The sequence below is a fragment of the Salvelinus fontinalis genome, chromosome 41, assembly GCF_029448725.1.
Source record: "Salvelinus fontinalis isolate EN_2023a chromosome 41, ASM2944872v1, whole genome shotgun sequence".
In the NCBI taxonomy this organism is placed as follows: domain Eukaryota; kingdom Metazoa; phylum Chordata; class Actinopteri; order Salmoniformes; family Salmonidae; genus Salvelinus; species Salvelinus fontinalis.
In genome coordinates, this window is record NC_074705.1 from 23,824,813 (window position 1) to 23,838,959 (window position 14,147).

At 46.2% G+C, this 14,147-nt stretch overlaps 1 protein-coding gene across 3 annotated transcripts in view; it reads right to left on the minus strand.

Moving 5' to 3' along the window:
* Positions 1-1,261: 1,261 nt before the first annotated feature.
* Positions 1,262-14,147, minus strand: part of LOC129840683 (fibroblast growth factor 14-like) — a 77,555-nt gene continuing 64,669 nt past the window's right edge. For all 3 annotated transcript variants that reach the window (XM_055908752.1, XM_055908754.1, XM_055908753.1), the window contains exons 4-5: positions 4,906-5,104; positions 1,262-4,811 (exon numbers count right to left, since the gene is read on the minus strand). In XM_055908752.1, the coding sequence (XP_055764727.1) occupies positions 4,657-4,811; positions 4,906-5,104 (354 nt within the window). In that variant the 3' untranslated portion in view covers positions 1,262-4,656. The remainder of the gene's footprint in view (positions 4,812-4,905; positions 5,105-14,147) is intronic.

The window sequence follows — 14,147 nt, forward strand, 5'->3', positions numbered from 1 at the left end:
TGCATTCAAGGGAACACTGCGGAAGTAATGATGCTAAACGGGAGCGTTTTCTCCATTGAAAAGAGCCAGACACAACCTAGGGCACAGTGTCTTTGTCTTCAGCATGTCGTTTGTGTTCTTTTCTGTTATGCCTCTTAGATGACCGAAAAGCATCGAGTCTGAAGAGACCCTTGAGTCAACGCTGGGCTGTTTGAGTTGCAGTGGAGAGGAGAGCAGTTAAATGAGCCAGTTGGAAGCTGATGATGAGATGGACTTAAAGGGATACTTTGGGATTTTGGCAAAGTTGCCCTTTGTCTACTTCCCCACAGTCAGATGAACTCATGGATACCATTTCTATGTCTCTGCATCCAGTATGAAGGAAGTTAAGAGGTAGTTTTGCGAACTAATCGCAACTAGCATTAGCGCAATGACTGGAAGTATACGGTATCTACTAGCATTACTTCCAGTCATTGCGCTAATGCTAATTAGCAATTGCGTTAATACTAGTTAGCAACTTCCTTCAAACTGCTCACAGATACATAAAAATGGTATCAGCGAGTTCATCTGACTCTGGGTGTCACGATCGTGTGGGAGTGAGACAGACCAAAACGCAGCATGTGGAAAATAAGCCATCTTCTTTTATTATAGAAGAAGGCAAAACGAAACAAAACACTTACAAACTAACAAAACAATAAACGACCGTGAAGCTAATAAACGTAGTGCACACACACAGGCTACAAACGTTCAGACATAGACAATTCCCCACAACAAACTAAAGCCTATGGCTACCCTAAATATGGCTCCCAATCAGAGACAACAGAAACCAGCTGTCTCTAATTGGGAACCCATTCAGGCAACCATAGACTTTCCTAGACAACTACACACAACATAGACACAGCTAGACAACTATACTAAACATAAACCCAACTACTCTAAATAAACCCCCTAAACCTTACAATCACCCTGGACACTACAAAACCCACATAAATACCCATGTCACACCCTGACCTAACTAAAATAATAAAGAAAACAAAGAATACTAAGGCCAGGGCGTGACACTGGGGAAGTAGATAAAGGGCTTGATTGCCAAAATCCTGAAGTATTCCTTTAAGTGGGTTATGAAAAAGCTACCAAATCATAGAGAGGAGATATTACCTTATTTCTTCAGCTATTCATCCTTTGTCCAGCTCCTATGCCACTTTTTGATGTGAGGAAACATTCTCCATTCTTTGTAATGTACCAGATTGGGACAATGCAGAGTAATCTCAATAACATCACCATGTCTCCTTCATATAAATATTTTATTCAATATGTTGTATCTGTGTATACAATGGAGACACAAACTGTACAGTGCAGACAAACGCTTTTGCATATATATGTATGTAAAGTTAGCGGTACATTTACCGACATGATCTCTTTTTTTTCTTCTTTTTGTTTTGACTTGATACACATAGGCTACAGTACTACATGCTTATCTCCACTGCCTTTCTTGTTTACCATGCAACAGGTGAGAGACCTATAGACTGAGAGAGAGAGACAGGTGGAGAGATAGAGAGATGGACATAGAGAGAGGGGTGGGCAGGGGTAAGGGGAAGAATGAGATGGAACGTTGGGAAAGAAAGAGAGAGAGAGAGAAAGGGAGAGAGAAAGAGAGAGAGGATTGTACATTTGCACAGTCAAAGTCAATTCAATTTGACAAAAACGGATCCAGTCTTACTTGAAGTAGTCAGTTAGAGATTCAGAATCCAGCAGCACATAGAGCTCACCGATGGCAGGATTCAATCAGAGACCTCAGAGAGAGTTTGGCCAATGCAGTTTGAACTATGACATCACATAGCTCGGTGGCAGCCATGTTCGTGTCACTGGGCAATATTGAATCCTCAAGAGGCAGCAATGTGGTGCCCAGCTCTACAGTTGGCCAAACTCTCCATACAAAAGGACTCTTGTTTCAACAGGAACAGAAACACCATTAATTCAAAGACACAACACCATCAAATTGTAGGTCTACATTTGTTTGTCAAGAACAGCAGCTTTTGTTCAGCTTGGTACAGACAAAACACTGGACAAGTAGTACAGCAAATGTTGCTTCAACACTTTTCCACAAACAGCCCAGTGGAATCTTTTTTTTTTTTTACACCGTACCTTTTCGAGTGTTTTCTCTATGAGCTCACCCAGCTAGCAAGCTTACGGGGGCCCATGAGCAGCCTGCCAAGGGCAAATTCGGCATCCATGGCCCGTTTTTCTCATAGGCTTTACAGTGGCTGACTGTTGTTATAAGCTCTTGGAGCTAACGTGAGTCTTCAGGTCCCAGGCACGGTTACAGACTCAGCGAACTACCTCTGCTACTTATACAGGAAGTGACAGATCTTGATCCCCACAGTAAACATTTCATCACAAAAACGTAACAAACCAACATCATTCCCTTATTTCATTTAGACGAATGACACGTAAAAGAGTTTGGGTAAAGTCAAACGACGGGCAAAGTCAAAGTATCAATGGCTTCTAAATGAGAAAGCTACAACTCCAAGATGGGATGGGAGGTTTGTAGTCACAGTGTGAAAGCCAACGGATATAGGACTACTGCAGCGTACCTCTTACCAATGCCAGCTAACAGCTACACCTCCAAGATCACTTCTTTTACTGGTCCGTTTAGGACTGTTCTCTGTAGTGACTCTGTAGTGACTCTGTAGTGACTCTGTAGTGACTCTACTGTTCTTTCAATATTTTTGCACGTTCTTTGACTTTGTCAACTTCACTATGTGTGCATGTACAGGGAGCTGTCAAAATAAAGGAAACACTAACATAGTGTCTTAATAGGGCGTTGTGCCACGAGCCAGAACAGCTTCAATGCCCCTTGGCATAGATTCTAGAAGTGGCTGGAACTCTATTGGAGGGATGCAACACTATTCTTCTGCAAGAAATTCCATCATTTGGTGTTTTGTTGGCAGGTTGACGTTTATTGTCATAAGTCTTGTCCTAGAGGCAGAACGGAGCGATTTCCCCTTAGATAGGCCAGCTGCAAAGTGAAAATAGGCTTTTTGGTCTTAATTTAAGGTTAGGGTTAGGCATTAGGGTTAACAGTGTGGTTAAATTAGTTTTAAAATCAGATATGATTTGTGGCTGTGCCAGCTACCTAGTGAACACTCTGCAGAACTGCCTCCAGAACAAGATTCATGACAAAAAACACTAACCTGCGTTTTGTTGATGGTGTTGGAAAACGCTGCCTCAGGCACCGCTCCAGAATCTCCCATAAGTGTTCAATTGGGTTGAGATCTGGTGACTGTGCTGGCATTGCCTGTGGTTTACAACATTTTCATGCTCATCAAAACGTTCAGTTACCACTTGTGCCCTGTGAATGGGGGACCCTTGTCATCCTATGGGAGCATAGCCATGGTAGCCAAAATAATGGCATGCCCAGCATTTTTATAAATTACCCTAAGATGGGATGTTAATTGCTTAATTAACTCAGGAACCACACCTGTGTGGAAGCAAATTCTTTCAATATACTTGGCATCCCTCATTTCCTCAAGTGTTTCCATTATTTTGGGCAGTTACCTATACGTTGCCAGTGAAAATGCTACATGTCGGTCACCCTTGTGCAACTTTTGACACTTTTCAAATATTGTATTGGAATTTCAATTCATGTCCTGAATTGACCATGGCTCTGGATAGAAACTCATAGCTTCTGTGGACATGCTAGCTACTCTGCTACCATGCACTCTACCTACCACGCATTGCATCTGCTACCTCGTCAATACTACCATCTCATCCCCAGCCACAGTCCTCTCCCTCTATACATGCCTTAGAAAATCTAAGTATTGACCTCCTGCATCATTCGCTGCCTAAATGAACCTACAAACACACAGAGAGAAAATAGTAAGAAATAGAATAGAGATAGAGATAGAGGAGAGATAGAGAGAAGCTAAGAAAGAAAGAGAGAGAGATATAGAGACAGAGAGAGAAATAAACTAAGAAAGAATGAAAGAATGAGAGAGAGAGAGACAATTATTTGAAAAATAGAAGATGACAATCCTGTTTTGTGTCTGTACAACAATCTATCCAGACGGTCGCTGGTGCATTTTGGGTATAGAATTATAAACAAACAAACAAATTGGTAAACAGACAAACAAACAGACTGTGGTCAATATGGATGGACTCTGTTGCTATAGTGCGTCAGAGTGAGAGAGGGGGCTTATGGGTAGCCATCAGCAGGCAAGGCTACCTGGCAAAAAGGAAGAGGGGAAAAAAACGCTTTGTCATCATTCTCACAGATTGTCACAGAAAAATAATCGTAAGGATTTGAAAAAGGCATTCCGTATCGCGTAGGTAGGGCATTCCGCTGTCCAAGTTTGTAGTTTATCTAGCTGATACAATCAGCCAATCCCCCTCCTCCTCCTCCCCTTCCTCCTCCTCCTCGTCAACACCTTCCTCCTCCTTCTCCCCTCCTCTTCTCCCTTCCACCTCCCCTCCCCCATCCCCCAAATGGAGTGGTCCATTTCCTCATCTCGAACACCACTGCACCGAATCAGCCAAAAAGAGAAAGAGAGAGAGAGAATGAGCGAGAGAAAGAGAGAGGAGGTGGGACTTAGCCCATAATTGACCAATCAAGGTGAGAGTTTGAGTGCAGTGGGCAGAGTCTCAAGTCTCTGTCGTGCGGGGGGAGAGGAGGGGGCAGGGTTATGTCGCAGCCTCCTTCGGGTCGGGTTTGTTGATTGGTTTGCCCCCATTCATGGCCACTGGTTCGCTGGTTGTGCTTTTGCTGGGCGGGACTCCGGCAACTTTAGGCAACGTCTCCCTGACGTCGTGCAACGACGGCTCCTTGTACATCGCAACTACAGAGAAGAGGAGAGATCAGAGTGTTAGAGCGTGTGTGTGTGTGTGTGTGGGTGTGTGTGCGTATCCATGTGTGTGTGACAACCCCCTTACCTTCTATAGGTTTGGGCAGGAAGTGAGCGGCTGGTTTGGTCTTTTTCACTCGGTTGCCCTTCATGGGCTGTCCTTCCTTGTTCAGGCCCAAGAACCAGGCCCTCCCAGACTCATTCTGTCTGTACAGCATCGACGAGTAGATCACATAGTAGTTCTCAAACACCGACTCCTTAAACTTACACTCTGCTGTAAACAGCTCCTACAGGAGACACATAAACACACACACACACACACACACACACACACACACACACACACACACACACACACACACACACACACACACACACACACACACACACACACACACACACACACACACACACACACACACACACACACACACACACACACACAGAATCAGTATCAAACATACAACAATGGACAAATTGCTACCACTTAATATTCCATTAGATACCAGCCCAACGTCCATCCAAGATTTTATAATAGTTTCAATCAACTGTTTCCATGACGTTTATTTAACTTCTATTGGCGAGGATTTACCAACATTCAACCTGCTAAATGACTCACCCTGAGTTGAATTCCGCTGCTCTATCGATCTCTACATACATTCAGCCTGAATCCTAGAAGTTGTTCAGCCATCCTAGAAGTTGTTTGTGCTCACTTCAAAATGAGGGGCATTGTACAAAACAAATTCTTCAGTGATTGGATCGTCTCTAACCAATCAGAGTATCAAAGCCAATGACGTGATTCATGGTTCGTGATGGCTCGCTCTAGCCCAACCCATTGGTTTCTGGAACCAATCAGAATGTTTAGAATGTGTTTGCATTCTACAAGATGTCAGGGAGGAAAGCAAATCCAGACTCATTGTGGAGAAGAAACGCTAGTGGGGGTGATGTTTGGCGCTGTGGCTGGATGGGCAGTCAGTCTCCTAAATGACTGATTTGTACTGTAATTAACCATCCCTATCTTCCAGAGCTTCAGAGAGACAGACAGGCTGGGAAAACATTGAAATTCCAATCAGGTGTGCTTGTCAGTCACCACCACAAGAAAAGAGACACTCGCTCACCTGTGTGGGCCTTTGTTTCCAGTTACCATGGAAACGATAGAACAGAGAAGATGGGAGGAGAAGAGGAGGAGGAGGAGGGTGGGGCAGTGGTTTGATGTGATGGCTAGGTGTGATTGATCGTGTTTGTGGTTGGCAACGTATTTCCATTTTCCTTTGCTCTTTTTATGGTTCTCATTATGGTTCACTGCACTTTTCCCCTGTGTCTTTCAACTCTGTCCAATTAGCACATTCAGGCTGTGTCTCAATAGTCTAAAGTCTTCTTTCATCTGCTTTGATGTCAAAGAATTGGACAGGTGTCCACCATGTTGCTTTTACTTATCCTGTGATTTCAGATCATTTATGATTTAAAGGCCCAATGCAGACTTTTTTAAAATTTTAATCTCAACATCAAATAATTTCTGGGTAATTTAATTGTTTTCAATTAAAATAGTAAAAAAAATAAACAAAAATAGCTCCTTAGCAAATAGGGATTTTCTCAAGCAAAAATGTTGCTATGAATGTTTGGGAGGGGTTTGAGTGGTGAGGGGAAAACTTAAAACTAGCTGATATTGGCAGCGAGGTTAGGAACCCTCTTTCTTATTGGTCTATTGATACCACCAGGCAGGCCAAAACTCCATCCCACCAAAATATACATTTTTAAACAGCTCTTTCACTAAAAGGACATTATCATAATTTTCACAATTTCACAGTATTATTCCAACCTCATAGTGTGGAAATATACATAAAACACAGGAAAATCACACTTTTGACTGCACTGGGACATTAAGGTGAGGTGACAAGGAGAGGAAGCCATTTTAGACTATTGAGATGGACCTGCATACTGAAGAATGTTATAAAACACAGGCTGTTAGAGAGAAGAGGCAGTGGAGATTAAAGGAGAGAAAGAAAGAGGGGAAGGAAAGGAAGAAAGGAGGACGTAGCCGGAGAGAAGAGAGAGATAAATCACCAAGGGAGGAGGATGTTTCCTGGGGGGAAACACACAAACACACACACAGTCTTGTATAACTAACCTTGTGGGGACACACAATTAAGTCCCATTCAAAATTAATTTCCCTAACCCCTAAACCTAACACTAACATTAACCCCAAAACCTAACCCTAGCTCCTAACCATAACCCTAAAACGAACCCTAGCTCCTAACCCTAAACATAATTCTAACCCTAACACTAATTCTAACCTTAACTCTAAACCCCATAGAAATAGCATTTGACCTTGTGGGGACTAACAAAATGTCTCTAGTTGGTCAAATTTTTGTTTGTTTACTATTCTTCTGGGATCTTCTGGTTCCAACAAGTATAGTTAAACATGTTCAAACACACACACACACACACACACACACACACACACACACACACACACACACACACACACACACACACACACACACACACACACACACACACACACACACACACACACACACACACACACACACACACACACACACACACACACACACACAGTTTGCTACAGCAGGAAAATAATCCTGCAGCAACAGGAAATGTGAATTATTATGTGGATTATAATTAATGGAAATTTTTGTAGGGGTTGATACATTTTTCATAAGTGAAAATCAAGTCTGACATTTTAAAGTGGAAATTACAAACTTCAGAAGCCTTATTAAACCTTGAATATACTAGACGCTTTAAATGTCCTGCATTGCAGGAAACTTCTCCAGCAACAGGGTGATCAAATGAAGATCCTACATCTGTACACACACACATGCTGGACCTTAATATTTTATAATATTAGAAACGGACCTAGGGACAGTTTTCATGCTGTGCTCTATACAGCTGAGGCTAGACCAGGGTTTAGAAGGGTGCAGAGGTTAGACCAGGGGTTAGAAGGGTGCAGAGATTAGACCAGGGGTTAGAAGGGTGCTGAGGTCAGACCAGGGGTTAGAAGGGTGCAGAGATTAGACCAGGGGTTAGAAGGGTGCTGAGGTCAGACCAGGGGTTAGAAGGGTGCAGAGATTAGACCAGGGGTTAGAAGGGTGCAGAGGTTAGACCAGGGGTTAGAAGGGTGCAGAGATTAGACCAGGGGTTAGAAGGGTGCTGAGGTCAGACCAGGGGTTAGAAGGGTGCTGAGGTTAGACCAGGGGTTAGAAGGGTGCAGAGGTTAGACCAGGGGTTAGAAGGGTGCAGAGGTTAGACCAGGGGTTAGAAGGGTGCTGAGGTTAGACCAGGGGTTAGAAGGGTGCTGAGGTCAGACCAGGGGTTAGAAGGGTGCTGAGGTTAGACCAGGGGTTAGAAGGGTGCAGAGGTTAGACCAGGGGTTAGAAGGGTGCTGAGGTTAGACCAGGGGTTAGAAGGGTGCTGAGGTTAGACCAGGGGTTAGAAGGGTGCTGAGGTTAGACCAGGGGTTAGAAGGGTGCTGAGGTTAGACCAGGGGTTAGAAGGGTGCAGAGAGTGATCCAGTATTGATCCCACACGATCACCTGGTCCCAGTGGAGACAGCTCTTATTGTTTTCTCTGTAGGGAGTGTGTGTCAGTGTGTACGTGGTGTGTATGTGGTGTGTGTGTGTGTGTATGTGGTGTGTGTATGCGTGTGGTGTGTAGGTGTGTGGTGTGTGTGGTGTGTATGTGTGTGTTGTGTGTTGAGTGTGTGTTTCATGTGTTGTGTGTATGTGTGGTGTGTGTGTATGTGTGTCGTGTGGTAAGTGTGTATGTGTGGGTTTGTGTGTGTGTTTGTGCCTCCAACACTGTTCATTATCACACTGCTAATTACCCAGGGGAATTGTGGGTAAACAAGTAAGTTAAAGAAAGGAAAGAGGGCGAGAGGAGGAGGACTGGAGAACGGCAGAATACAGGACAGAATAAACACTGTGTGAAGGACTAGTGAAACTTAGAGACCTCTTTAGATGGAGTGTTAAAATCTTAAAAGGGCAATCGTCATTTTTGTCAAAAATACTTTTTGTATAAGTTATCTTTTCGAAAGTATTTTGGCCGTTGTGGTTTAAACCAAAAAAGCAATACGGTACTCTGAGAAAAATGGCAGAAACATGGTGTTCAGTTCTACAGTTGGCTGTATCTCTTCAGCTGCCATTTACTGTTAACATGGAGAGGTATAGAGTAGCATCCTTGCTGTTGTGTGTCCTGTCTGGTTGTCCATTAGTGAGGATGACACCATGCTCTTCCTTTCAACTCCACAAACCTTTCATCTAGTCATCCTGTCCTGTCTCTGCCTCTGGATCCAACACGCACGTGCACACACACACGCCACAAGGTCTATGTCAGAAAACAGATGCTCTGGTATAGAGAGGAAAAGTGTGAGGGAGAGAGCGAGAGAAGAGGAAGAGAGAGAGAGAGAGAGAGAGAAGAGAGGGAGAGAAGAGGAAGAGAAGAGAGAGAGAGAATGAGAGAAGAGGAAGAGAGTGAGAGAAGAGAGGGAGAGAAGAGAGGGAGAGAAGAGAGAGAGGGAGAGAAGAGAGGGAGAGAAGAGGAAGAGAAAAGAGGAGAAAGAGAGAGAAGGAAGAAGAGAAGAGAAAGAGAGAGAGAGAAGAGGAAGAAAGAGACAACAAAAGAGACATACACATAGCCATACAAAGGTTTAATGTATTTCTCCACCAAATAAACAAATAACTCTAATTATCCTCATGCCAATATATGAGCTACAGAATGTGACTTTGTGTCTCAAAGCCCCCACCCCCCCCCCCACACACACACACACTGCTCCTCCTGATCCCTATCCTGCCTTTCCGAATTATAACCAAATCACCCAGGAATATTACAGAAATTAGGAAAGAACACTGCTGGCAAGCATCCACTTAAATAGCAACGGGGAACAATGGTGGGAAAGACGACAGTTGAGAGTTTCAGCATGTGTGAGTGTGTGTGCACGCATGTGTTGCCTATGTATTCATGTGTTTAATATGTCAGGGAACATGTCAGCTTATGTGCATCAGCAGTCTCTGGGCAGGAATTAGTTGTTGTCTCTTTGTTTATCTCTACTGAACAAAAATATAAACGCAACATGTAAAATGTTGGTCCCGTGTTTCATGAGCTTAAAAAGAAGATCCCAGAAATGTTAGTTACACACAAAAAGTGTATTTCTCTCAAATGTTGTACACGAATTTGTTTACATCCCTGTTAGTGAGCATTTCTCCTTTGCCAAGATAATCCATCCATGACAATAAAAGGGCACTCTAAAATGTGCAGTTGTGTTACACAACACAATGCCACAGATGTCTCAAGTTTTGAGGAAGCATGCAATTGGCATGCTGACTACAGGAATGGCCACAAGAGCTGTTGCCAGATAATTGAATGTTCATTTCTCTACCATAAGCCGCCTCCAACGTAATTTTAAAGAATTTGGCAGTAAGTCCAACCGGCTTCACAACTGCAGACCACGTGTAACCATGCCAGCCCAGGACCTCCACATCCAGCTACTACACCTGCAGGATCGTTCGAGACCAGCCACCTGGACAGCTGATGAAACTGACGAGTATTTTTGTCTTGTTATAAAGACCTTTTGTGGGGAAAAGGTGGCACATACAGCATCTATCTTACTTACGTTTTCCTCCATAGTATTAACATGTACAGGATATGATAGTTCTCCCTCCATAGTATTAACATGTACAGGATATGATAGTTCTCCCTCCATAGTATTAACATGTACAGGATATGATAGTTCTCCCTCCATAGTATTAACATGTACAGGATATGATAGTTCTCCCTCCATAGTATTAACATGTACAGGATATGATAGTTCTCCCTCCATAGTATTAACATGTACAGGATAGGATAGTTCTCCTTTCATAGTATTAACATGTACAGGATACAGGATATGATAGTTCTTCCTTCATAATATTAACATGTACAGGATATGATAGTTCTCCCAGCATTGTAACAGTCCTGACCTGTTTTATGTTGTTTTTTATGTGTTTATGGTCAGGGCATGTGTTTTGGGTGGGCAGTCTATGTTATCTGTTTCTATGTTGGTTTTGGGTTACCTGGTATGGCTCTTGATTAGAGGCAGGTGGTTTGCGTTTTCCTCTAATTAAGAGTCATATTTAGGTAGGGCGTTCTCACTGTTTGTTTGTGGGTGATTGTCTCCTGTGATGTCTCTCGTGTTCGATGTATTTTCACATATGGGACTGTTTGGCTGTTCATTACGTTTCGATGTCGTCTGTTTCCTGTTCGTGAGTTTACGTTCAGTTATGTAAGTTTATGTTCAGGTTTCGTTCTACGTCGTTTTGTTATTTTGTAAGTTTGTTAAAGTGTTTGTTTTCGTGTGGCCATCTTCATCGTTGTTATAAAATAAAAGATGGCTTATTTCCCGCAAACCGCATTTTGGTCTGAAGATCCTTCTCTCCTCACCTCATCCGAGGATGAGGAGAGCGACAGCCTTAACAGAATCACCCACCACGCTAAGACCAAGCGGTATGGGAATGCTCTACGGAGCAACAAGGACTCCTGGACTTGGGAGGAGATCCTGGACGGTAGAGGACCTTGGGCTCAACCAGGGGAATATCGCCGTCCAAAGGAGGAGTTGGAAGCAGCGAAGGCTGAGAGGCGCTGGTATGAGGAGGCAGCGCGACGACGCGGTTGGGAGCCCGTGAGTCAGACCAAAAAATTTCTTGGGGGGGGGGCACACGAGGAGTGTGGCAAAGCCGGGTAGGATACCCGAGCCAACTCCCCGTGCTTACCGTGGAGGTAGAAGGCGTCGTACTGGTAAGACACCGTGTTATGCGGTAAAGCGCACGGTGTCCCCAGTACGCGTGCTTAGCCCAGTGCGGGCTATTCCACCTTGCCGCACTGGGAGGGCTAGGTTGGGCATCGAGCCGGATGTCATGAAGCCGGCCCAACGTATCTGGCCTCCAGTACGTCTCCTCGGGCCGGCGTACATGGCACCAGCCTTACAGGTGGTGTCCCCGGTTCGCCTGCATAGGCCAGTGCGGGCTATTCCACCTCGCTGCACTGGCAGGGCTACGGGGATTATTCAACCTGGTAGGGTTGGGGAGGCTCGGTGCTCAAGAGCACGTGTCCTCCTTCACGGTCCGGTAGACCCGGTGCCACCTCCATGTACCAGTCCTCCGGTGGCAGCCCCCCGTACCAGGCTGTCTCTCCGGGTTCTCTCTCCTGCTGTTTCCTCCTCTCCAGCGCAGCCAGTGCCTAGACCACGCACCAGGCTGTCTCTCCTTCTCCTTCCTACAGAGCCATCCGTCTCCCCAGCGCCATCTGAGCCATCCGTCTCCCCAGCGCCATCTGAGCCATCCGTCTCCCCAGCGCCATCTGAGCCATCCGTCTCCCCAGCGCCATCTGAGCCATCCGTCTCCCCAGCGCCGTATGAGCCATCCGTCTGCCATGAGCCTGCAAAGCCGCCCGTCTGTCATGAGCCTGCAAAGCCGCCCGTCTGCCATGAGCCTACAGAGCCGTCCGCCAGACAGGAGCCGCTAGAGCCGCCCGCCAGACAGGAGCCGCTAGAGCCGCCCGCCAGACAGGATCTGCCAGAGCCGCCCGCCAGACAGGATCTGCCAGAGCCGCCAACCAGACAGGATCTGCCAGAGCCGCCAACCAGACAGGATCTGCCAGAGCCGCCAACCAGACAGGATCTGCCAGAGCCGCCAACCAGACAGGATCTGCCAGAGTCGTCCTGCCATGACCAGCCAGAGTCGTCCTGCCATGACCAGCCAGAGCCGTCCAGCCAGGACCTGCCAGAGCCGTCCAGCCAGGACCTGCCAGAGCCGTCCAGCCAGGACCTGCCAGAGCCGTCCAGCCAGGACCTGCCAGAGCCGTCCAGCCAGGACCTGCCAGAGCCGTCCAGCCAGGACCTGCCAGAGCCGTCCAGCCAGGACCTGCCAGAGCCGTCCTGCTATGACCTGCCAGAGCCGTCCAGCCAGGACCTGCCAGAGCCGTCCAGCCAGGACCTGCCAGAGCCGTCCAGCCAGGACCTGCCAGAGCCGTCCAGCCAGGACCTGCCAGAGCCGTCCAAACAGGACCTGCCAGAGTCCCTCAGCCAGGACCTGCCAGAGTCCTTCAGCCGGGATCTGCCCCTTGTCCCGGTGCTGCCCCTTGTCCCGGTGCTGCCCCTTGTCCCGGTGCTGCCCCTTGTCCCGGTGCTGCCCCTTGTCCCGGTGCTGCCCCTTGTCCCGGTGCTGCCCCTTGTCCCGGTGCTGCCCCTTGTCCCGGTGCTGCCCCTTGTCCCGGTGCTGCCCCTTGTCCCGGTGCTGCCCCTTATTCCGGTGCTGGTCCTTATCCTGGTGCTGCCCCTTGTTCCGGTGCTGCCCCTTGTTCCGGTGCTGCCCCTTGTCCCGGTGCTACCCCTTGTCCCGGTGCTGCCCCTTGTCCCGGTGCTGGCCGTTTATTTAGGGGAAGGTAGTTTTAGGGTGGTCAGTGGAAGGGGTAGACAGAAGAGGGGAGTGACTATGGTGGTGTGGGGAGAGCGTCCTGAGCCGGAGCCACCACCGTGGTCAACTGCCCACCCAGACCCTCCCCTGGACTTTGTGCTGGTGCGCCCGGCGTTCGCACCTTGAGGGGGGGGGTTCTGTAACAGTCCTGACCTGTTTTATGTTGTTTTTTATGTGTTTATGGTCAGGGCATGTGTTTTGGGTGGGCAGTCTATGTTATCTGTTTCTATGTTGGTTTTGGGTTACCTGGTATGGCTCTTGATTAGAGGCAGGTGGTTTGCGTTTTCCTCTAATTAAGAGTCATATTTAGGTAGGGCGTTCTCACTGTTTGTTTGTGGGTGATTGTCTCCTGTGATGTCTCTCGTGTTCGATGTATTTTCACATATGGGACTGTTTGGCTGTTCATTACGTTTCGATGTCGTCTGTTTCCTGTTCGTGAGTTTACGTTCAGTTATGTAAGTTTATGTTCAGGTTTCGTTCTACGTCGTTTTGTTATTTTGTAAGTTTGTTAAAGTGTTTGTTTTCGTGTGGCCATCTTCATCGTTGTTATAAAATAAAAGATGGCTTATTTCCCGCAAACCGCATTTTGGTCTGAAGATCCTTCTCTCCTCACCTCATCCGAGGATGAGGAGAGCGACAGCCTTAACAAGCATAGTATTAACATGTAAAGGATATGATAGTTCTCCTTCCATAGTATTAACATGTACAGGATATGATAGTTCTCCCAGCATAGTATTAACATGTAAAGGATATGATAGTTCTCCTTCCATAGTATTAACATGTACAGGATAGGATAGTTCTCCCTCCATAATATTAACATGTACAGGATATGATAGTTCTCCATCCATAGTATTAACATGTACAG